Source organism: Oreochromis niloticus, unplaced genomic scaffold (assembly GCF_001858045.2).
Source record: "Oreochromis niloticus isolate F11D_XX unplaced genomic scaffold, O_niloticus_UMD_NMBU tig00008779_pilon, whole genome shotgun sequence".
Taxonomy (NCBI): Eukaryota; Metazoa; Chordata; class Actinopteri; order Cichliformes; family Cichlidae; genus Oreochromis; species Oreochromis niloticus.
This window is the reverse complement of record NW_020329429.1, coordinates 16,425-39,905: the sequence shown is the minus strand read 5'-3', so window position 1 is coordinate 39,905 and position 23,481 is coordinate 16,425. Positions and strand designations below refer to the sequence as shown.

At 39.0% G+C, this 23,481-nt stretch overlaps 1 protein-coding gene and 2 long non-coding RNA genes across 7 annotated transcripts; 1 reads left to right on the top strand and 2 right to left on the bottom strand.

Annotated features, from left to right (window-relative positions):
* LOC109200891 (leukocyte elastase inhibitor) lies at positions 1-17,234 on the bottom strand. 5 transcript variants are annotated; one of them, XM_019356466.2, is made up of 9 exons: positions 16,840-17,234; positions 14,781-14,895; positions 14,224-14,405; positions 5,038-5,135; positions 4,664-4,781; positions 3,351-3,496; positions 2,743-2,820; positions 2,523-2,612; positions 1-394 (listed from the first exon to the last, which is right to left on the bottom strand). In XM_019356466.2, the coding sequence occupies exons 1-9, from the start codon at positions 17,159-17,161 to the stop codon at positions 167-169; spliced, it is 1,377 nt and encodes a 458-aa protein (XP_019212011.1). In that variant the 5' UTR covers positions 17,162-17,234; the 3' UTR covers positions 1-166. The 5 variants fall into 5 exon arrangements, with proteins under 5 accessions (XP_019212011.1, XP_019212013.1, XP_025760905.1 ...); XM_019356468.2 differs by lacking the exon at positions 16,840-17,234 and having other exon boundaries at positions 5,038-5,127; positions 14,781-14,880; XM_025905120.1 differs by lacking the exon at positions 16,840-17,234 and having other exon boundaries at positions 5,038-5,127; positions 14,224-14,337; positions 14,781-14,879.
* Positions 14,956-15,997, top strand: LOC109200896 (uncharacterized). Its single transcript, XR_002060952.2, has 2 exons — positions 14,956-15,049; positions 15,184-15,997. It is a non-coding gene; the product is annotated as an uncharacterized LOC109200896 (long non-coding RNA).
* Positions 17,235-17,379: 145 nt separating the features above from the next.
* LOC109200897 (uncharacterized) lies at positions 17,380-22,261 on the bottom strand. The gene is made up of 3 exons (XR_002060953.2): positions 22,139-22,261; positions 17,963-18,029; positions 17,380-17,510 (listed from the first exon to the last, which is right to left on the bottom strand). It is a non-coding gene; the product is annotated as an uncharacterized LOC109200897 (long non-coding RNA).
* Between the last annotated feature and the right edge of the window lie 1,220 nt (positions 22,262-23,481).

Sequence of the window (23,481 nt, the reverse complement as noted above, 5' to 3'; positions counted from 1 at the left end):
ATAATTGGTTTTTGTATTATATGATTTATTTATTACATTTTATGTGAAGTGAATAAATAAATGTCTATTTATGGTAGTATGATCATCAAACAAAACAAACAATCTCCTGAAATAAGCAGCTCCATGGTCTTTTGGAGAACTCTTTCACTGCTGGAGCATTGTTGCTCTACACTCTGTTCATAAACATCAATAAACTGCAAACGTATGTCTCACCAGAGAAGTCACACTTTGTGTGATCAAAGACGTCCACCATGCTCATGCTGCTCAGGACTGTGTTCAGGTCATACGTCTCCTCCAGTGTAAACTGAGGCAGCCTCACATCAAGACAACATGTACTCATCTGGCCTGGATGAGTCCAAGCTACAAATTTCTCATAGGTCAGCTCCTTCTCCAGCTGGGATGGAAACAATATCACTTATTAGAGATTGTGTGTGTGTGTGTGTGTGTTGTTTATGTGTATTGGTGGCTGTGCACAACTAGTCAAGTAATCATTGCTATTGTCACTAGTTAGTATCAGATGTACTAGTAATTTAATCAGTTTTACTGTTTACATTTTATTGATAAAGTAAATTTACCAATAAATTGTACTTTTTTGTGTCCTAAATGTTATGCAGCCATCTGCCACCAAATAGAGCACTGTTGTTGAGAAATGCCATAAATTCGTTAATCTTGGCCTGACCTTTTTGTTAACATTATTTTATTTAATTACCTATTATTGCTACTTAACCTCCTAAGACTCGAACTCTTCCACAGCATGAATTTTTTAATTTCTCTTTGATATTTGGGTTGATTGGGACCCGATGAATGTAAAAATAAAGAATTACCAGATTTTTATTTTTTTTTACCTAATTTTTGTTTTTAAGGAAAATGAGAGCCACATATGAGGATATTTTTTTAAAATGTCGATAGAACAGTAGCAGTATAATGTCCTCGTTAGTCGATATCAGGCCCTTGTAGAGCAAAATTGAGTATTTTGGTCTAAATAACCCAAAATGTGATGTCCACATTAGTGGACGCCAGGTCCTAGGAGGTTAAAGATGAAAAAAATAGGACCGGCTGTCATGGTCTGGGTGAGTGAGTAACTTTCCACAGTATCAGTTCTCCTCCTCTGGGTGGAGCCCTTCTTGCCCCTCCCCGTTCCTCAGCTGCGGGCAATTATTCTGGCAGTATTTAGGAGCAACGCACACAATGAGTCTTCACCAGATTGTTTGCTAACCTCATCGGCACCTGGACTCGTCATCCAAACCCTGCCATAGTCACGATTCTGGATTCCGGTCAGCTGCTGCTTAATCCTTTTCAGGCAAACTGCCATTCACACCAGCCTGCCTCCCTGCGCACCCGTAAAGGACTCGGTACTCGCTCGGACCTCGCCTCACCTCCACCTCCAGCTTATCCCCGCCTGCGAACACGTAAGCCATCTCAGCTTATAAAACTGGGAAACTCTCACAACTCCTTGGACCGTTCTGATTATCCTGTCCTTCGTTTCAGTGACCCTGGTCTGCCACAGTTTCCACCTGCCCCACTCCAGCCTCAGCAGTTTAGTGACCTGACAGTTCCATGCTTAGCCTAAGCCCAGCACTTCACAGACACCACGCTTGTGCACAAAGTTTAATCTTGTTTTTGTCTTGAGTATCTAAGTTAGGAATTCTTGTAAATAAAAGTTTTTGCAAATCATTTCAAGCCTCCGGTCTTTTGGTTCTGCGCATGAGTCCATTCCACTTCACAGGGCCATGACACCGGCAACCGACGGAAAATCGCTTTCTCTGAAAGGAGTTTAGTTATTCAAAAAAGGCTCAGAGTAGAGCTGCTACTCCTTGAAAGGAGACAGCTAAGGGGGCACCTCCAGGGTAAGGTGTTCCCACCAGGCATACACTGTGACCTGCTGGAGAGAATATATCTATCAGCCAGACTGGAAACACTTTGATATTTCACCAGATAAGCTGGAGGAGAGAGGGATGTTTGGACTTCTCTGCTTCGGCTGCTGTCCCTGCTACCCAACATCAGATAAGCACAAGAAAATGGATGGATGATTTATTGTTTTCATATTTTAAATTTAAACTTTTATTGAAGTGATTGTCATGAATTCTCAAACGACATCCATCATACATAATGCATGGCACAATGTGCCACACTTTTCAGCCGCAGTTTATTCATTTTTCAGTTGTTACTTTTTCATATTTCAGTAATGAATGAGCATCTTTAGTAGAAACATGTTTTCATATCATAGTTAATATATTTCAAATGTTTTTCTTCTTTGTCATCTGTTTGAAGGATAACGTGTAGTGTAAATGTGCGATGTGAGATCCTGCACAGTTAAGCAGCATGATTCATTCAAGAATGTCATTAAAAGTTTCAAATCACTTTGTTTACACAGTTTTTGACGTCAAGCAGTTTTCAAATTTCACTTAATATCTGGGTGTTTGTCAGTTTTAGACATTTTCGGTTAGTCTGAGTTTTTTTTCTTTATGTAGTTGACTAAGAAATGAGTCACCAGGAACATCCCGAGTGTGTAAGTGTTCTACCTTCTCCAGTCCTGTTGTATCATCCTCGATCTCTGCAGGTAAAAAGATGAGCATGCTCACTTCCTCCCCACTGTAAGGCATCTCTAGAATCTGTCCAGCAGAGGGTGTCAAACATTACTGCACATAAATCTACTGATACACATACATTACAATCACTCAGTCTCTCAGTGAAATCTGATTATGCAGTGATTTATATCAATATGATAAATATGATGGTTACTTTGCAGTTTGCTTCTTCGATGAAGGTACACGCAAAGTCTTCTTCCTGTTTCATCATCTTCACAGCCTTTGAGTCATTCTGAAGACAAAAGAAATTACATTTGGCCTAAAAAAAACATTTTTTTAATATATTCATTGAAATATTTCTTGGATGCAAAAGTGAATTAAATGACTCTGAAAATGAAAGAGACAAAAATTTGCCTTTGAAGCTGTGTGTCATGAATACTTATTCCCAGTCACAGATGTATTCTCATGACTTTTATTAAAGTAGTTTTTATCTCACACTGGGCCTTAATGCAGTCTCACATTAATAATTTTAGCTCCTCATCTTTAAAGCTCCTCCCTCTTGAGGCCATTTTGATTGGCTGTCCCTCTTTTAACAGAGGCGGAGAGGCCAATATCTGACATCTCACGCAGAGGTAAGAGCAGAAAAACTGAAACCGATCCTTTAGAGCAGTCTGAAATCTGAGCTTCGGCTCACAGATATTACTTGTATATTTGCTCATGATTTGAAACTGTCCATGTTGACCAACCACAACTGCAACGGTATATAGACTTTACAAGGTTATAGTTTCATAGTCAGTGTTCTGTTTTTATGAGCACTTTTACCTTCTTGAGCCAAATGTGAGCATCATAAGTTTCAGACCACGAGAAATCTTTAATCCAGCTGCCTCTGAAGTGGGTGGCAGTGAACAACACCAGCCTGGTCAGTTCATTCAAATCATCTTCATCCACCACCTCTGTGATGTTACCTGCTGACCAAAGTAAAACCAAATGTAAACATTGAGAAGTAAAGCCTCAAAGGCTGCAGCAAAGTTTTCATCCACAAATCTATGAAAACATGATGGACCCCACACTCTTTCAGCCTTTGTAGGCTAGAGAAACATGATGAGTTTACAAATGCTGTTTAATCGAAGTATATTCTCTGACTATTGGTGAAACCTGAAGATATTATTCATCAGCACAACATGTGAATATTTAGAACAAGTAAGTATGCAGAGCAATTCTGGCTAATCACTACAGCACACATGTAACAACTCATTATTGAAGTACTTCAAAATTCTGCTTTTTCTACACGAGATAAGATAAATGATGTAAGCAGGTAAAGTTACATTCATGTGCTGTTCCACAAGATGGCGCTCCTCTCTATAAATTCCTTCATACACACCCTCAATGCTCTGCATATACTTGAGCTTAGCTTTCAGTCAAGGTCAACACATCTGTATCTGGATGTAAACAAAGTATTCTGGTGCCTGGCAGTCACCTTGGAAGTGAATGAGACTACCATTAATGCTATGCCAGCCCAAACAGGAAGGGAGCCAAAAACGCTTTTCATAGAAGGAAAGAGTTAATATTAAAATCTGATGGTATTTTAAGCTGTGCTGTAGTCCAACTTTCACAGAACTCATTAAACTCAACTGCCTAAACTCATATTACCCTGAGAGAGTGGGACAGGAAGAGTTTGACAGATAAAATATAAAATAAAGATACATAAACAAGAAGATTAAAAAATATGAGAAGCAGCAGTGAGTGGGTTTGGCTGAAAAGAAACAAGTAAACAGAGGACTGTGCAGACACTGAGGAAGGTGGTTCTGGGATCCAGAGATCACTGCTGAAACAGCTTGACCCACTGTGGGTTAAATCAGGAATAACGGTGGAAGGAGCCCTTTGACAAACCCTGGTCATAGGTCTGTAAAGCTTCTTCACTCTTTAAAACTATCTTAAGTACATCTACCATCACTTCTGAACACCAGAAGGAAAAAAAAACATGTATTCAGTATTTTCATGGTATCCTTACAGGTGCACACTCCTCCCCTTAGAGGGACTTAGCAGGAGCAGTGAGTCCTGCTTATGAAAAACATGTGAACTTGAACTGGACATTAGATGAAGTGATTGTGTGTACATGTGTAAATGTGATCCACCTGGTGTGTGTTGCTGCACCCAGTTGTTGACATCAATCCTGACCTCTTCAGACCTGGTCTTGAAGTCCACAGACTCCAGCTCTGTGCTGTAATGTTTCTTGCTTTGTATTAAGAATTCCTGAAACCACAGACGACACATTTATAAATTCACTCCAGCAAAGTCTCTGACATCACTGATTCTGATTTACTTCAGGCTGGCATGATAAGAAAAAACTGTTATAGCTACACGAACACACATGCTTCATATCAATCATTAACGCAGTTTTAGATTCTGATCAGTCAGAAATCACAGCATTTCTCTCTCTGCCTCTCATTGACTCCAAAACACATGAGCTCATGAAGAATCACACTCTACATAAGAAGAAGAAACAGACCTGAGTAAAGGGGCAGGACTTCTCTCTGTACAGTCTGTTAGCAACACTGAAGGTAAATGGAGCCTCTGGCAATGATTGGTCACATGAACCCTGCATGTCTCAAAAAAGGGTCACAAAAAATAGTCCCTGTGAGTGCCAACAATTCCAGAAAAGTTATCAAATAGTGATAAAAAAATCTATAAAGAACATGAAAAACTAGAGTAAAACACTTTCTTAAAGTACACATGCTTAATGCTGCAGAAAATCAATAATCTTGTGATTAATCGCACAGAGCAGAAATCCAGCTGATTATTTTATTATCTTATCACTGAATGTTCTCTCAGTGCTGCTGTATTTCTAAGGTGATGGCAGCAACTTTCAACTGGCTCAATTTAAACATTGAAGGTTACTGTCCCATGAAGTGCAACTTTAAATAAGTAGGTTAGCACATGGTGGGAGAAACGTGGCCAGATTCGAGTCTGACCTGTGGTCATTTCTCTTCCCCCTTCCCCTCACTCTCACTCTCTCTCTCTCTCTCTCTCTCTCTCTCTCTCGCTCTCTCTCTCTTGCTCTCTGGCTTCACTATCCAATAAAAGGCACAAATAACAAAAGACAGAGCTTACTGTGTCACAGCCTAAAGGAGACTGTCAATGGAAAATTGTACTTAGTAGTCAGTATAAGCTTTTAATGATATAAGTTTGCATATGATAGAATACTGTATGTTGACCTCTGATGACTTAGACTGTTGTCCACTACAAGACTGTTTTATAAATTCTTTCTCACAGCGATAATAGCTGAACAAGCAGGAAGAGGAGAGCTGGATACTTTTATCTGCGCTCTCTAACAAGAAGAAGGGCTGCGTCCTTCTGAATCTCACAACACACACACATACACCTCAACCACTCTTATCTTCACTCCCTACGCACTAACATTCCTCTGCCTATGAATAGACGTATTCACTGTTGTCACCAGTGACTATAAATGCACGAATAAAGAAGTACACTGTGTGACTCTCTTCTGAGACGTTCACCCATGTACATGTGATTGATTATATTGTCTCACTGTGTCTCTGTTTTACTTTGGCAGCCTTCTATTTGGGAGATTTCCCCTGACATTTCTTGGTCCTTCGAGCCGGATGAGACAGCCTATTTAAAGCAGCTCTCACAGAGAGCACCTCATCAGGTCCCGTCGGTGCGAGAAGCCCACGTTGAAGCCTGCCGGCAGCTCACGCACTAGGTGTGTGATAAAACCCAAGAGCGTGAATTCGGGTCTTGGTCAACGTTTTACAAGCGGTCCGCACCATCGGGGGCTGATCAGGTGCATCTGAAGAAACCAGCGCCAAGGTAAGACAGACTACTTTGAGATAATAAAGGTTTGCGCAAAAACGAAACTTAAAAGAAAATAGACTCGTCCAAGAGAGACTGGAAGCATTAAGCTCGTCTTGAGGACTGGTAGTCAGCTCGCCCGCAGAGGGTTGGAAGCACTAAAATAAAGATTGAGCTCGTCATAAGTGATTGGTAGCTCCCCGAAAGGGTAAAATAGGCCTAGCTCGCCCACAGTGGCTGGAAGCACTACGCTCGCTTTAAGGAAGCTGGTAGCGTGAACGCGCGTTGAAACTGTCTGTCTTTTATTGTCTATTTTTGTGGTGGAATAAGTTGATTTTTACAGCACAATAAGGAGGCTGAACTATTCCACTGATTTGTTTACTGTTGGTCGCTGAAGTACTGGTGAACTGAGAGGAAGGTCGTGTTTTATCACATAAAGTCGACACCGCTTTTGAGAATAGCTCAAAAGTAGAAGGGCGTGTCAGCCACCTCTCTCTGTTCTCGTGCCAGTGAAAGCGCCGCAGGTGTGTGTGTGTATTACTAAGCGCTAAAAGAAGCATAAACTAATAATGGGTAATAAAACAACAAAACTCACTGCTGACGAGCAGTGGTTAGAAAAGAAATGTCCAGGCGCCGGACAAATTAGTGCATGTAGATGGAGAAATCCTAAGAAAACAAAATGCCCGACATGGGAGGGAAAGTGTAGCCCCTCCGCTTTAACAAAACTAAAAGAAACCTTACAGGCAGAAATAAATACTGAAAAAGATCCAAAAAAGAAAATAAAACGGCTCTCAAGAGCTACAATATTTTTAAGGCAATAAAAGAAGGAGAAATGTAGATTTTAAGGAAGAAAGAAGGGACAGGAATGATAGAGATAACCGTTGTTATAACTGCGGAAAAGAAGGGCATTTTGCAAGAGATTGCAGGAATAGAAGTGAAGACCAGAGTAAGTGACTAGAACGGGAAGGGGAGGGAGAAACTGAAATCTTCAATATAGAACAGTTACTCCTAGGATCTGAGCATAAGCCCACAGTAACCATCCATGTCAACGGTCAACCAATGACCATGCTTTGTGATACTGGAGCATGCAAAACAGTATTAAACCAAAAGCCCAAAAGCTTAAAGTACTACCTTGATAGTTAAATCTGCATCAGGGCACACCAGTGTGAAATCATTAACAGAAGGTTTAACAATGAAACATAGTTAGGATGAAGACCATGCCCAGAATGAATAGAATGAAAGAAAATACATAACTCACACAAACACATATTAAATGAAATAGAGAGATGTATAAGGTATATTAAGGTTTTGTCATTGTTCAGCCAAGGAAAGTGTGTGAAAAGGAAAATGTCTCCAGCTTGGGAGGGGGTGAAACTGCAGATCACCCCCATCCCTCGATGGATGCAAAATAAAATATAAATAAAATATTGTAATATACTATTGCTGTTATATAAAAAGATAATAACATTAATAATAACATAATATTAATATGAAGAGGCACCTCAGTCAGTTATGATGTGAGGTGGAAGATTGTTAAAAGTAGTCTGATTCAAGCTTAAGGTTTGCTCAAACTCAGTACAATGATATAGGAGATGAAGAAAATAAGGAAATAACTACACTAATCAGGTGCATAGAGACACTTGACCTGCTTGTAAACCTGTCATCTTAGATGAGACTTTGTTAAGATGAAGAGCAAACCTATACTAACAACTAATGAGCCAAACCCTGTATACAACAGCTAAAGCTACAAGATTGAGAAGCTGAATTAAATATGTGGACACTACCAAGCTAATGAGGAGCGGTGACGCGCATGGAGATGCTGGTTTTGCTCACTACAATTGTATAAATAGAGTTTGAATTCATTACTGTGGATGTACAGTGAGTGACCTCTATATATCTTGAAAAGCATGTCTGAAATACTCGTATGAAAGCATATTTTGAGTGATTTTAACTGTGTGAATGCTGTGAGTAGTAGGTTTTGAGTGATTGGGTGTGATTTGTACAAAAATAATAAAACATAAATAATAATAACACTACAAAGGTTCATAGTAGAGTGTGTGAACAAGTGGAAGTTTGAGAGAAAAGGCAGTGTGTGTGATGATTCCTGATGTCTGAAAAAGCTCAATTTAAAAGTGTGTGTGAAATAAAGGTGTATCGTTTTTAGATCAAGGGATTTAGATTGTTTTTAGTAGAATTAAAGAGGGTTTTTAGACTATAAATACAATGAAAGACAGAGTCTGCAGAAACAGGAAATGTGTGCCTGTCAGTGACAGGAAACCGTGTGTGTGTGAGGAGATAGGTTGAATTTAGAACTCAGTGATAAGATGCATGAATTAAACCGTATTGTAATAAATACTTGCAATGAAGAAAGCAGCTTACACTCAATTAATATGAACGCAAAACCTTGATGCCATAGGCAATTTGTTTTTTGTTTTTGTTTGTTTGTTTTGTTGGGTTGAAAAATGAATAAATTTGTGATCATACTTGTGGATCACAGTGACACATAATGATTAGGCATATGATTTACTAATGCAGATGTAATAACTTTATTCTAAAATTCAAGGAGAACAAACAAGAACAACACCTTCAGTTGTGTCTTGTTGTTGTTCTCTGTGTAGTGTGCTGAGTTTTGTTTTTTGTTCCTTTTTTTGAAATGTTGCTTGAGTGATGAGCACTGTAACTTCTGAAGTAGCTCTCACCATGCGTCCTTGATGATAAGTCCAGAGCCAGCTGAGAGCTGGGTTGTCTGTTTTGTTTTATGTGACAAGGATGAAAAATTAAAACTTAGTTTCTTGTTTTGAAAAAAAAAGAAGAAAAAAAAAAAAAAGAGAGAGGTTTTGTGTTTCTCAGCCAAGAACAACTACAATTTCATTTTCTGTTTTGAGACAGGATAATAATAATAATAATAATGATAATAATAATAATGATAATAAAACAAAGAGTGATGTTTTGTTTAAGTGGTGAAGACAGCTAATACTGCAAAATACCATTTAGTGCATGATCTGCGAGCAATATATGAAATCATTTTATTTATCTTTAAATAAACTCCAATTATGGAGACTGGAAGTCACATGCTTAGGGCACACCCTCAGGTGAAGGCAGAAAGCTACTAAACAAAGAAAAGAAGCTATACAAAATGCGCCACAGCCACAAAACTAAGTATTCACATTCTTTCTGACTCTTTGTGAGCCTGAGTTATGACCTTGGCTCCCTGTTTTTCTGCTTCCACCAAGGGTGGGGGTGACGCTCCCGTGGCATGTGCTCTGTTCTCTTTACTATCACAAAGAAGAAAAAAAAGAGAGAGAGGCCCCTACTCTCTGAATACAATATTCTCTTCATAACTCGGCAGTATGAAATGTCATGAAACAGTGTAACTCACTCACAGTAAATCAGCAGTGAATCAGCAGTATAGGATAATACAAACCTATCTAATAAATCTAATGATTTTCAAATTCTTTTAACTAAGAAGTGTGATGCAAACTAAAACTACATACTGATTACACAAGAAGTATGATGTGGCCTACAGCAGTATCATGATTCACTCATTTTGATTACAGGTATAATGTAATATATGACAGCATAATAATCTCACAACTGCTACAAGCACATTTGCCTTTCTTAACACACGCGAGTGAAAGGCAACTGTTAAGAAAATGCCCTTTTGGGTGAGACAGGCCCAGAGGCCCTGCATGCAAGCGTACTAACACACATACATGCAATGAAGAGCAGCTTACACTAGAGCACACACTATATGTGCGCCTCTATATCTCACATTGGTGCTAAAACAGGAAAAAACTTAATAGTTTTGTTATCAACTGCTGAATTTACCCACTACTGACATTTAACTCTCCAGCTTGCAGGACAATAGGTGAAACGTTTGTGAAAACAGAGAAGGAAAAATAAAGACACAGCTGAGAGTCTGGTATGACCAAGCAGTAATCAGACAATAAATTTAGTTGGTAATACAATAAATTGTGAGATGCTTTCTGCTTGATTGATGCAACACAAGTAATTTACTGTATGGAGGAAATTCTCTTTTGTGATAATCTTTTGAACGTGCATTTCTGTTGACCTGTCAACTTAGCGCATTATAAGCTGATATGCAAATTAGTTGATTGATATTAGATTTGAAAAAATAACTGTATTATAAAATAAGTGAATAAGATGTAACAACGGTTGAAATTAGTTTTTTGTTTCTAGTGTGTGGAGAAGGTTTTATCATGGCACACATCTGTTTACATGGGAGGAAACTCCTCATGTGATGCGACATTTAGCAGTTTGCAAGTGTGCAGCACATCAGAAGAATGACTATGAAATTACAAAGGGAAACAATTTTACTGACAAAGGATGAACAAAAAGCAGCTCCCACAGCTGAGCAAAAGAAATGGCTGAAATGCGGAGCGCAACTAAGAGATGACTTGATGATTTGTGAAGGAAAACCAATACTTCCAAAATCTCTACACAAAACAGCAGCCTTAGTGACACATGGAGTTACTCTCCATGCGTCAACAGGAGGGATAGGAGATATAATCTCCAAAACACTTTTACACTCTAAATTTCGAAACTTCAGCAAAATGCTTATGTAACCATTTTATTCCAACATATGGCATCCCCACTCTGATAAGATCAGATAATGGGACACACTTTGTCAATGAGGTAATCAGCAAAGTCTCTGAAGCACTAGGATTCAGCATCAAAAATCACTGTGCTTATCACCCGCAAAGTGCAGGATTAGCGGAAAGAACTAACGGCACAATAAAACAGAGACTTTGAAAATGTATGGAAGAAACAGGAAGGCCGTGGCCAGAGTGCATAGGCCTAGTAAAAATGTGGATGAGATTAACACAAGGTTCACAAAAACTTACGCCTTTTGAAATCATTTATGGCAGACCATTTCCACTGCCAATCACAAGTGAACCTTTAGATAAATCAATCAGAGAGACCACACTAGCAGAATGGATGTCGAAGCTACTAGAAAACAAAGATATTGTTTTGAACAATAAACTGCCTTCTGAATCTTCTCCAGTATCTTGCAGGTTGAAGCCAGGTGATTGGGTCCTGATTCGAGTTCTCCAGAGAAAGAATTGGAGCTCGCCCCGCTGGGAAGGCCCATACCAAGTGCTTATCACCACACCAACCGCCTGTAAGATAGCAGAGAGACCATCTTGGATTCACCAAAGTCACTGCAAGAAAGTGAGTGACAGCCCAGACTCATAGACTCCAGCACCCCTACCTTCTGGTGATCTACCTGGTGAAGAGAGGGCTGATTGGGTATATCCCGCCCTCTACTTCTCGCCAGTAGTCTACTCACCCGAGGATCTAGGTGTGTTTGGCTGTCATGAAGACACTCGCCGTCCTAGCAGTTGTCCTCCTGCTCCTAGCAGGACTCCTCGCACTTTTCGAGGACAATAAAGAATAAAACACAAGCCAAACGTGCCGCCAGCTTTTCGGGTGTTGGCTATCAGCATAATAAAATCATCATCAACGAGACAAGCTCATCTACCATCTACTCGCTTAACTTCCTTAGTATCTTTCAGGGACCACCCCAACACGAGATAATCACCATTGAAGACGCTGGACTTGACAATGGAACGTGTGATCAACTTTTCTGGATCAACTTCAACGTGACGAACCGGAACACATCCATTCACTTCCCAGTGTTCTTGGACCAAACCCCAGGGAAGAACCACTCCATGTGCTACCGACAAGACAACGGTAACAGACCGCTGGGAAACACAACTAATTGTAATCGGACCGCTGGAAACGGAGAAGGTGCCCCTGTGAACACAGCCAACCCCTCTAATGGCACCTACTGGGTGCAAGGAATGGCCTGGCTGTGTGGACAACGTGCCTATTTCATACTGCCCCCAGGATGGACTGGCATCTGCGCCCCAATCTTCATCTCTGACCACACCTTCAGAATAACTACGGGAAACGCCACGAGGACTCGACGACGAAGAGATGTCTCTGCAGTGCAGCCACAGGACCCCAGGGCACGCTTCAGGCCGTGGTTTACCCAAAACACCAGAACAGGAAAGTGATAAACACGCCAACATACACAAACATACACATCTACACACACTGACTCAAAATGAAGAGAAACACACACCTGAACAGACGTGCACTTGTTGATTGAGTGAGAAATGACACATACACACATCAGACAATGTACACTCATCAAACATGACTGATGCCCTGAACGCCTTGAGACGGATCCAGCAGGCCCAAAATCAGGATTATGTAAATAATACAAGTGACTGCTAAAAAGACTACTACTCCCTTTTCACTGTGTAATACTTTTTGTTAAAAACCAACGGTGCAGTAGACTTCAATACTTGAAATACTTGAAATACTTGCAATTCCTTTGTATTCTTATTCTTATTTATTCTATTTATCCCTTTTTGTATTTTCACTTTTATTTTGTGTTTTTGTAACATGTATCCTGCCATGTCTAAAACTCATGATTAACTGTATAATTGTTTCCACTGTTGCTGCATACATAGCCGTGACAAATGATGATGATGATGACCCCGACCTGTTGGAGCATGAAGACTTTGTGTGATTAATGATGGTGTAGAAACTGTACAACAAGATGTTACATACTGATATCTCACTTGAAAGTTATACTGACAACAGGAGGGAATGTCAATGGAAAATTGTACTTAGTAGTCAGTATAAGCTTTTAATGATATAAGTTTGCATATGATAGAATACTGTATGTTGACCTTTTGATGACTTAGACTGTTGTCCACTACAAGACTGTTTTATAAATTCTTTCTCACAGCGATAATAGCTGAACAAGCAGGAAGAGGAGAGCTGGATACTTTTATCTGCGCTCTCTAACAAGAAGAAGGGCTGCGTCCTTCTGAATCTCACAACACACACACATACACCTGAACCACTCTTATCTTCACTCCCTACGCACTAACATTCCTCTGCCTATGAATAGACGTATTCACTGTTGTCACCAGTGACTATAAATGCACGAATAAAGAAGTACACTGTGTGACTCTCTTCTGAGACGTTCACCCATGTACATGTGATTGATTATATTGTCTCACTGTGTCTCTGTTTTACTTTGGCAGCCTTCTATTTGGGAGATTTCCCCCGACAGAGACACACTTTAAAATCACTTTAGTTTCTTGACAAATAAAAGTGAATTAATTTTATTGATTGACAATGTTTTCTTGGTGTGTGTTTCACTCTCCTAACCTCTGTGTACTAACAGTATGTAACTGTAACTTTCTTTTAAAACTTTCTGAGTCTGTGAAAATAAAAAACAACTAACTGTAAGCTGCATTTAAGCTCACTTTGTGTTTTCATTCATATCAGGCTGGTCCCTACATGACTGTGGTAACTGAGCTTCCTACAAATGAACAGACAAAGACTGTATCCACAAAGTGGAGCTGTTATTATTTTGTGTATTTCTCAAAGTTAGTAGGAAGACTGTTTGTGCAGCATTGATCCCGTTGGAAAGATTTGAACTTTCTTTCAATAAATCTCAGAAAACTGGTTTGGTTTCAGTCTCAGTTTATTTTTCCACATTACTCTGGAGTTACTTTGCTCATTTATGTTGTCATGTTGACTTGAGTTTAGTTTATTTGACCTCTTTTTAGGGTCCAATATCATCACTTTTGTATGACTTACTGTGCCCTCATGTCTAACCAGCTCAGTCGCTCACATTAGGTTTCAGACTATAATAATATCACACTGATACACTGGAGACAAGTCAGGGTCATTTATACAGTTATAATGGTCACAGTGGTTTCCAGCAGCTGCTTAAATTAACACCAGAGCATCCTGCATGTGTTAAATGAGTACCACTACAATAACTATTCTGCACTATAATTTTAGTGTTTGTGTGTGAGCTTGTGTACTGTACCTCTGACATCTGTGTGGCTGTGTTGCCTCTGGCCCCCAGCATCACCATAGCCAGGGCTGAAGAGATGCTGAACGGGGAGAAAAAGATGTTTCCCGTCTTGTTGTTGTTGCTCAGCTGTTTGAGCAAAGCCAGAGAGAAGGAAGTGTTGTCCTTGGGCAGAGATGTTGCTGATGCCATTGTTTCTGGTACAAAGAAGGGGGGCAGAGAGTTCTTCAATGTGCCAAGCAAGATTAATTAAATCTAACTGAGGTTCACTTTACCAAAAAATTACAAAACAAAAACCACGGCAGCTGTTATTCAGGGTTTTTGTTTAAAATGATATCCTTCATGGTGTGTATGCAGATTTAGTCACAAAGCTCCCAAAGAAGTCAGTGAGTTATAAACAGCTGAAAGGGTTAGCATTACTCTTTGAGTGCACATGGAAAAAAAAAATCTACAATAGGATTACAGTTATACACACAAGATACACTGTGTGGGGTAATTTATGAGTAGTAACCACGTAGACGTGATTTATAAAAAAAAAAAAAAAACTGAATAAAGTTACATGACTTACTGACATCCACTTTTCTTTCGTCGTCAGACGGTCAGGATTCTTTCTGGCTTCCGCTTGAAGCGTTTTTTGTTTGTTTGGGTTTCGCGTTGACCATAACCTCCCCCGGCACTGATTACGTTCTGGATAAGAGAAGTAACGGGAATGAACTCGTCACCTACTAACCAATCAGTTAACTGGAAAACAGCGTCACCATGCCCTCGGATCTCTCTGTCTGAGGAGTAGGAGGATCTAAAGTTTTCCGGTAGCGTCTAAACTCTTCACATTTCCCAAATGGTTAGTAGGAAATCTAAATTTCTTTCTTTTTTCTACATTGTGTAAATCTTCAGTGTTTATAGTTTTTCGTAATAATTTGCACAATTACGCATGGCATAATTTCTTAAACTTGATAACTGAACATTTTTGCACAGGTCTTTTATCCCTCTGAATAAGCAGGAGGATAACGCATTAAAGAGGCATTTTTACTGTGCGCACAATACTGTTGTCATAAGCTACGTGTCACGCTAGCGAAGCAAGCCGTGTGGAGGTGAGATAAGGACCCAAAACGCAGGCACTGGCTGAGATGTGAGATGCTTTATTGAAGCAGAGTGACATACAACCAAAAGCGAGGGTGGCGAGAAACAGAACTAGGAACGACTCCAGACTGGGAAAACTAAACCCTGAATCCGCAGGAAGACATGGAGGAAGTGACGCAGGGAGGTAACACAGACGGATCAATAACGCACACAAGAGGACACATGCTATAAATACACACAGAAGGAAACGAGGAAACAGCACACAGGAGGGAGATACAGCTGAACCTAATGAATCCGAGGAGACAAGGAGGACACAAGCTGAATACACTGACATCAGGAACGGACCTTCAAAGTAAAACAGGAAATACACAGACTGGACAGAGAACAGAGGGAGCACAGAACTAAAACCCTAAACACTAAAAAAGTCTAAACCCAAATATATACACAGAATAAACTGGAACATAAGATCATAATAATAAACACAAAACGCTGGGTCAAATGACCCAGGACTTAATTTAGAGTAAAATCAGATGCAACCTTTAATTGATGTGATTCTGTGAGAAAATTCAACACATCACATTGGACAGGAAAAGATGTTATTCCCTGTTGCTGGCATTTCAGGAAGGACACTTGTACATATTTGAATTGTACCTGAAACACTGTTTTACATTTCTACACACAACAAAATAAATAAGCTGCTTCAAACATCTCCAAAGTGAAATTTCAATGATTTTAGAAACATCCATCCATCCATTCGCTTCCGCTTATCCTGTTCGAGGGGGTGCTGGAGCCTATCCCAGCTGTCATAGGGCAAGAGGCGGGGTACACCCTGGACAGGTTGCCAGTCTGTCGCAGGGCTAACACACAGAGACACACAACCATTCGCACTCACATTCACTCCTGAATGAGGACAAAACTGTAACCCCTGGTGATCTCTGCACCTTCAGGACCCCAGCCCAGACCTGCACTAGGAGAGGTCAGGGAGATGCTGGGTGTCTGCAGTCTCACTGGGGAATAAAAGGTACCAGGATTAAGAAGGAAGCAGAATCAAACACAACACTTAGTTTCTTGTTTACACACCCGGTAGCTATGGACCAGCATTAACATATTATTGTTATGCTTCTTGTGATTTGATGAAACAAAGAGTGAACAATTCACTCTTATAGATCTTTGCAAACTCTAAATTTGATTCCTTGGTTGCTAAACACTCAGTCTCCAATAACTAACCTCTAATACTGTCTGATTGCTCCTTGCTACAGTGGGCTTTGAGAGCATTTTTGATAACGGCCAAAAATAAAGAAAGCAGTGAAAATATCAGATAAATAAAGTGACTCAAAACTACAGAGAATAACAGATCCTGTCTTTAATACATTATTTTTCTATACAACAATTAAATATGTTTAAAGCTATGATTGAAAAACTCTTTTAATAACTTTGTTACAGTTTATAAAAACCAAAGGATCGATAATAAAAACGCAGTAATCACTTATTCATGTCACTATTATTATTCTCGCTTTGTTCCAAGAGTTAGTCCATACTTGTTTTTCTTACCAGTAACAGAGAGTCTGACCGAATCACTTAATGGGGAGCTGAATTCACGACTTGAGCCTCTTTTCTTATACTGACACTGGTACAATCCCTCGTTATCAAAGTCCACATTAGGAATACTGAAGGTAGCAGAGTTTGTGTTGGAGGTTTGGCTCCTCGTGAATGAACCCTGAATTTGACTCAGAGTGAACGATCCACCTAAAACCTGAGTTGAGACTGAACATGTGATTTCAACAGTCTGACCCCAGGTCACCTCACCAACAGGGCAAATGGAAATACGAGGTTTTGGAAAACTCACTGAAAAAATATCAACATATGAAAGCATTATCTCACCAGGTTACTGATTCTATTATTGAAAGAAGAGAATGAAACAAAGAACCTGGCAAAGTGGATTTTTTTCTTACCAGTGAGTCTGACAGAGGAAGAGCTGAACCTTTGACTTGTTTTTAAGTACTGACACTGGTACAGTCCATCATGATCAAAGTTCACATTGTGAAGATTGAATGTAACAGAGCTCGTAGAGGATGTTTGACTCTGACTGAATGAGCCTGAAGTCTTCTGGAGGATAAAAGTTCCACCTGAGAACTTTTCTGAGACTGAGCAAGTGATGCTGACGTCCTGACCCCAGGTGACCTCATTACTGTACAAGGAGATGGTGGGCTCTGGGTTGCTTACTGAAAAAAAACAAATGCCATGGTGTTACATGAGCCAAGGCACAGGCAAGTTCAGATCAGATCATATTAGTGCCCGTCGTATTGGCTGATGGCTTAGCTGATATCATTGCATGTATGGAAATGAAAAACCTCAGTAACTTGAGGGGCTTAGGTAGAGTTGGATGTCTCGAGACCGGTCTTGGTCTCGAGACCACTTTTACGTGGTCTTGGTCTCGTCTTGGTCTCGACTGACTTTGGTCTCGCTGTCTCGGTCTTGCGTTCTCAAATCGACATAGTGTTCGGGAGATTTGGAGTCAGCCATCAGCGGAGCGGGGGGGGAGGGGGTGGCTTACTGGGCTTAAGCCCAGCTCATTTTTTCAGAAGCATGGGGTCTTTTGGAGTGTAATTTGTTAGTTAGATGCCTGACTGACAACTGTATAAAATAAAAACAACACACGAAGCACAGAGCTCACCGTCGTAAATTCCCACTAATTTTGGTATGATCCGAGCTCAGGCACTAGGCGACTGCCTGCGAGTTTGCTGCAGACAGAGGAGAGCTTAAGTTTGACCAGGTACCAAAGCAAATCATTCGTACTGTACAAATAATGTAAATATGACGGTGTATCACAAAAGATTGATATCAAACTGATCACTTGGTTGCGTTACTTGCTCTTCGAGTGAATCAACAAATGGATAAATAAAAAGCCAAACAACAATGCCGTCTTTTTTTTTTTTTTAGAGAGAGTCTTAGCTTACATTTCATATTTTCAGTTGTTACCCTCCACGGCTAAACAAACTCTCTAAATCGGTTTCAGTTATGTACTGATGTACACAACAATGGATATAAGGGGCTTCTTTCAAAGAAAAAACTCAGGTAGATGTTATTTTATATAGAGATGGACCGATCCGATATTACGTATCGGTATCGGTCTGACACTGACCTAAATTACTGGATCGGATATCGGTGAGAAATTAAAAATGTAATCCGATCCATTAAATATATAAAAAAAACACCTCACAAAACTTGCGACATGGCGTAACTCGCCTCATAACCGTCGGAGCAGTGCGCTCATGTTATAGAGCGGCTGTGTGTATTTGTAGCCTCGCTACCAAACCAGCATTTCATATCCGAGGAAGTTATCCCAGAGAGAAGTAAAGCAAGTGTGTAAGTTCATCTCTGAATGTTTGTAAAGCGTTCCCATGTTAAGCTTAACAACCGATATATGGAGCGAGTGCCTCTCTCTCTCTCTCCCTCTCCTGCCGCTACTTCATGAAACTGCTTAATGATCAGCTGATCGGCTTTTCTGTCCCGAGTCCGTCTCTCTTCTTTGTTTTTGGCCCACTTTGCACCAGAAAGAGGAAACCAGCGGCTGAACAACAGCAGCACGTTTAAGCTTGATAAGCTGTTGTTAGAATGTATTTAATATTACTTTCTACACCAGGATCCTTTTCTACGTAGCTGACGGCTGGTAACTGTGCAGGGGCGGATCTAGCAAAGTTTAGCCAGGGGGGCCGATAGGGCATGAACAGGGAAAAGGGGGCACAAAGACATACTTTTCTTTCTTATTCTCATTTAAAATGTCTAGCTTTTAATAAATAATTATCTGAATCTTACACCCAAAGTTTTAATCTGATGTAAAATATATAGAAGTCCATTACTGTATATAGTAACTGTTAAGTCTAATATACCCTAGTAAGCTATAGTACTTTTTCCTTTGGGAAGGTACCATCTGTGCAGTCTGCAATTCTGTTGAAGAAAGATGTTGAATCTATTTAATTAGTCTTGAAAAATAATTTAATTCTGTGCATTTTTTTTCCACACTGCATCAAATTAAAGTTGATTACGTCGATTATGCATCATGAGGTGGAGGGTGGGGGGTGGTTCCCTATTTTTTTTTTGCTGGGAGTTTGCAACCCTATTAGTAAGGTTGCTTAATATTTCTGCTAAGTACTCTTTAAAATACCAGAATAGGGAGGATGGAGCAGGTTTAAGTTTATTAGATTGATCAGTGTTGCTGAACTATGAAATATTTTGGGTGCAGTGTATTTTTTACATACAGGTAAAACAGAATAGCTTTAGTGTTGTTGTTTATTTAAACTTGAGGATGAACTTATACAAAATGCAGCAAGATATTAAAAAAACAGTTTTATTGATTAAAAAACACACTATATCGGATTCATATCGGTATCGGCAGATATCCAAATTTATGATATCGGTATCGGTATCGGACATAAAAAAGTGGTATCGTGCCATCTCTAATTTTATATATTATGCTTTGTATGTTGTTCAGTATATTTCTATGCAAAACAAGAGGAATTTCAATACACAGCAGTATATTCACAGTTGAAACCAGATATTTACATACACTTTAGGGAGAAAACATAAAAACTTTTTTTTTTACTGTTAAACATCAATTTAGAGTAAACTTGTTTTGTTTTAGATAAATAAATGTTGAAATATCTTTTGAATTAGTTAAATGTCAGAATAAAGAGAGAGAGAGCTGTCTATTTTTGATCACTTTCATCAAATTTAGGAGTACATATACACTAAGTTTATTGTTAATTAATAAAACTCCAGAAGATTCCACTCTGAGCTGAAGAAGCTTCTGATTGGTTAGTAGAGTCCATGTGAGTAAATTGGTGACACACCTGTGGATGCATATAAGGCAAAACACAGAGCCTGTTTCTTTGACAAAATCAAGAGATATCAACCAAAACACCAGGAAAAGAATTGTGGAGCTCCATAAGTGTGGCTCAGTTTTAAATACAATTTGGTGCCATTTGCAATTAAGAAATACAAACAATTTCTCTCTTTACTCTTAAATTTAACAAATATGTTTTTTATATTTATCAGTCTAAAAAAATAAACATTTAGTCTGATTTGATGTTACAATTAAAAAAGTGTTTGTGTTTTTATCTGAAGAGTATGTAAATATCTGGTTTCAACTGCATATTTGATGATGTTGGTGTTTGGCTTGATTGTCAGCACAAAGAGGGAGAGAGAGGAAGAGAGAGGGAGAGAGAGGGAGATGGAACAAGAGCAGGTGAGACACACATGTTAGTCAAATAGTTGTTTGCCAAAACTCATCAGAACATGTATCTAGTACCTAGTGTAACTTTTAAGATACCATTTGTTACTTTTCAACTTCTATATTTGTTAAGTTATGCAGGCTTGTTTGCACAACAAGGCTAAATAATTATATAAACTTTTCTGAATCTAAACAGTGTACTTTGGTTGAATTAAAAAATAAGTGTAGTGCAGGTCTATGATGATTTTTAGTGCTACTATCATCTAGTTCTGATTCTGGTTCTGTCTTGGTTAAGTCCTAAGTAGTCCTGATTTTGAACTGTTGTAGTCCTGTTTTAATTCTGGATCAGTTCGGGGTCTGGTTGAATTGGGGTTTAGTCCTCGTGTCTTGATACAGCCCTGACTTTGTTCTGCCTTGCTGCTTAATTAAAAAACTAGTTTAAGGTGATATATATTTTTTTCCTATATGAAGTCATTCTTTTTTAACAAAACTCAAAACTGAGCCTAATAATCTTTCAGTCATTTGTACCCTCACTTAATTTCCTTTCGCTGCTCAGCTCTCACACAGTGGCTGAGCTATGCTCCAATCCCTCCATATTGTGGCCAATCACATGCAAGGATATAGGATAATATCATTATGTGAAAAACACTGAGGGTGAGAGACGGGACAGTCAAGTGGAGCGTGCGTCTGTCCTCTCAGTAAGTGAGTGAGACAGTAGACAGCAGTGAGGAGGGCTGTGCGAAAGCAAAAACACATAAATATGCCTGACACCCGTAAACGAAGCAGCATCTGGCTGCAGTTTAAAGACTTTTTTTGTCTCGGTCTTGGTCTTGTCTTGGTCTTGATACCCTCTGGTCTTGTCTTGGTCTCGGATTAGGCGGTCTTGACTACAAGTCTAGGCTTAGGTGGAAACTTTTTTTTAACCCTGCAGCTTTTTGAACACAATAGTTTTAAGTTATTGCTGCTAAAGAGAAATGTTTAAATTAAAGAGTTCACTTTTTTGGACAAGCACTGAAAATGCTGCGCTGCACATATTGTAATGCTGTCTAAAAAGAAAAATGACTTTTTCTAAACATTGCATGAATTAGAAAATACTGTCAACAGTCACATTTTTAGGATCTTTACGGTAACACGCTTTTTCAAGATGAAAAGTCTGTAAATTAGGCTTTAAGTGACGTCTGAGCTCAAAGTTCTTCACAAGCCTTCAAAATAAAGGTCAGAACATCAGAAAGTTTGGTGTGTCTAATTGCTGCTGAAGTGGAAAATTCTGTTTGTCTAATTAAATAAAATCACCGTTAAAGATATGTATTTACATTTTTTAATTGGAAAATATTATTAAAACATTTTTCAGTAAGAAACAGGTTAACATGGAATCTTTAAACTATGCAAATCAGTTATCTCATTAAATATGCATTAAGCTGCAGACATGTTCAACAGACAAAGTGAGTGTAATGAAACAAACACCTAAATTTGTTTGTTTAATTCATTTGAACATATTTTCAGGGAAAGTAAAATATGATGGAATGAGAACTAACTAGAATCTAAGTATTGACAAGTACATGAAAAAAACAGTTATTATAAAGTGATAAGACCATAAACATTATAGAAAAGTTTTCTTACCTGAACAGACGACGCCAGCATCCCGACCATGGTGACAGTAATAACTAATATAGCTGCTGTACCTACAATTGTCTATAGAAGTTTCACTTCCTGAACAGTCCACATTACTGTGCAAGAAAGTTCCTGTACCTTGACCAAAGTAAGCAGACCCAAGAGCCTCCAGAGCTATCCCACAGCTCTGCTCTCTACAGACCACCTCAGCATCTTGTAAGTCCCAGCCATCATCACACACTGTTCCCCAGGAATAGTAAGGGTAAGAGTAAGAGTTATAGATTTCAACTCTTCCAGAGCACTGAGTGGACCCAGATCCAGCTAATCTGATCAGACCTATCAGGAAAAAGACAATATGAACTATGTTGCAAAAATGTCTTTAAAATTAAAATGTAAGTATGACAGGTTAGAACAGACTGACCTGCAGAAGGTGAAGATGAGACCACGAGATAAGCAGCTATGGGAAAATAAAAAATTGAATATTATCAGGACATAAAGTTATTCAGTCTAAAAATACTGTAAGAAAAGTTGTTATAAAGTTTTTTAGAGGGTCTCTGTAATAAAGAAAAGTATTAAACATTATCGAAAATCTGTTTTACCGAAGATCAAGAAGTGAAGCGCTCTCTTCTCTCTGCCCTCCATGACTGAGAAAAAAGGCTGCTGCTTGATGTCTTATCTCTATACAAGAAGATCATGTGCTCTTGGAGGTTTTCTAAAAAAATGATATTGTATTAGATAAGACAGGGCACAGTCATGCACAGATCAGGTCATTTTAGTGCCTGCCATGTTGGCTCATGGCTTAGCTGAATCCATTTTATGTATGCAAATGACAAATCTCATTTAAGGAGTGTTATTTGAAAACCACTCTGCAGCTGACTACCACTTTTTTCTTTTATTGCTGTACGTGATTTAGTGTCTGCTGGCAGTTATGCCCATATTCTAATGAGATAAAACCAGCTTGATTTGTATTTACATTTTTTATTGGAAAACACTTTAAAAAATGTTTACATAAGAAAGTTAACAGGTTAAAATTATATATTTAAAAGATCCAAATGAGGTGTTATCTATTTAAATATACACTAAACTGCAGAGATGTTCAAAAGGCAAATTGTAGTCAAGCAAGACATTTGAACATCTGTTCATAACTAGGAAAGTAAAATATGATGGAATGAAAAGAAACCAGAATTTAAGTATTGATGAGTACATGAAGAAAACAGTTATTATACTGTTCACACTATTCACACCCTGTTCCCCAGGACGAGTAAGAGTTATACTTATATATTTCAACTCTTCCAGAGCACAGAGTGGACCCAGATCCAACTAATCTGATCAGACCTATGAGGAAAAAGACA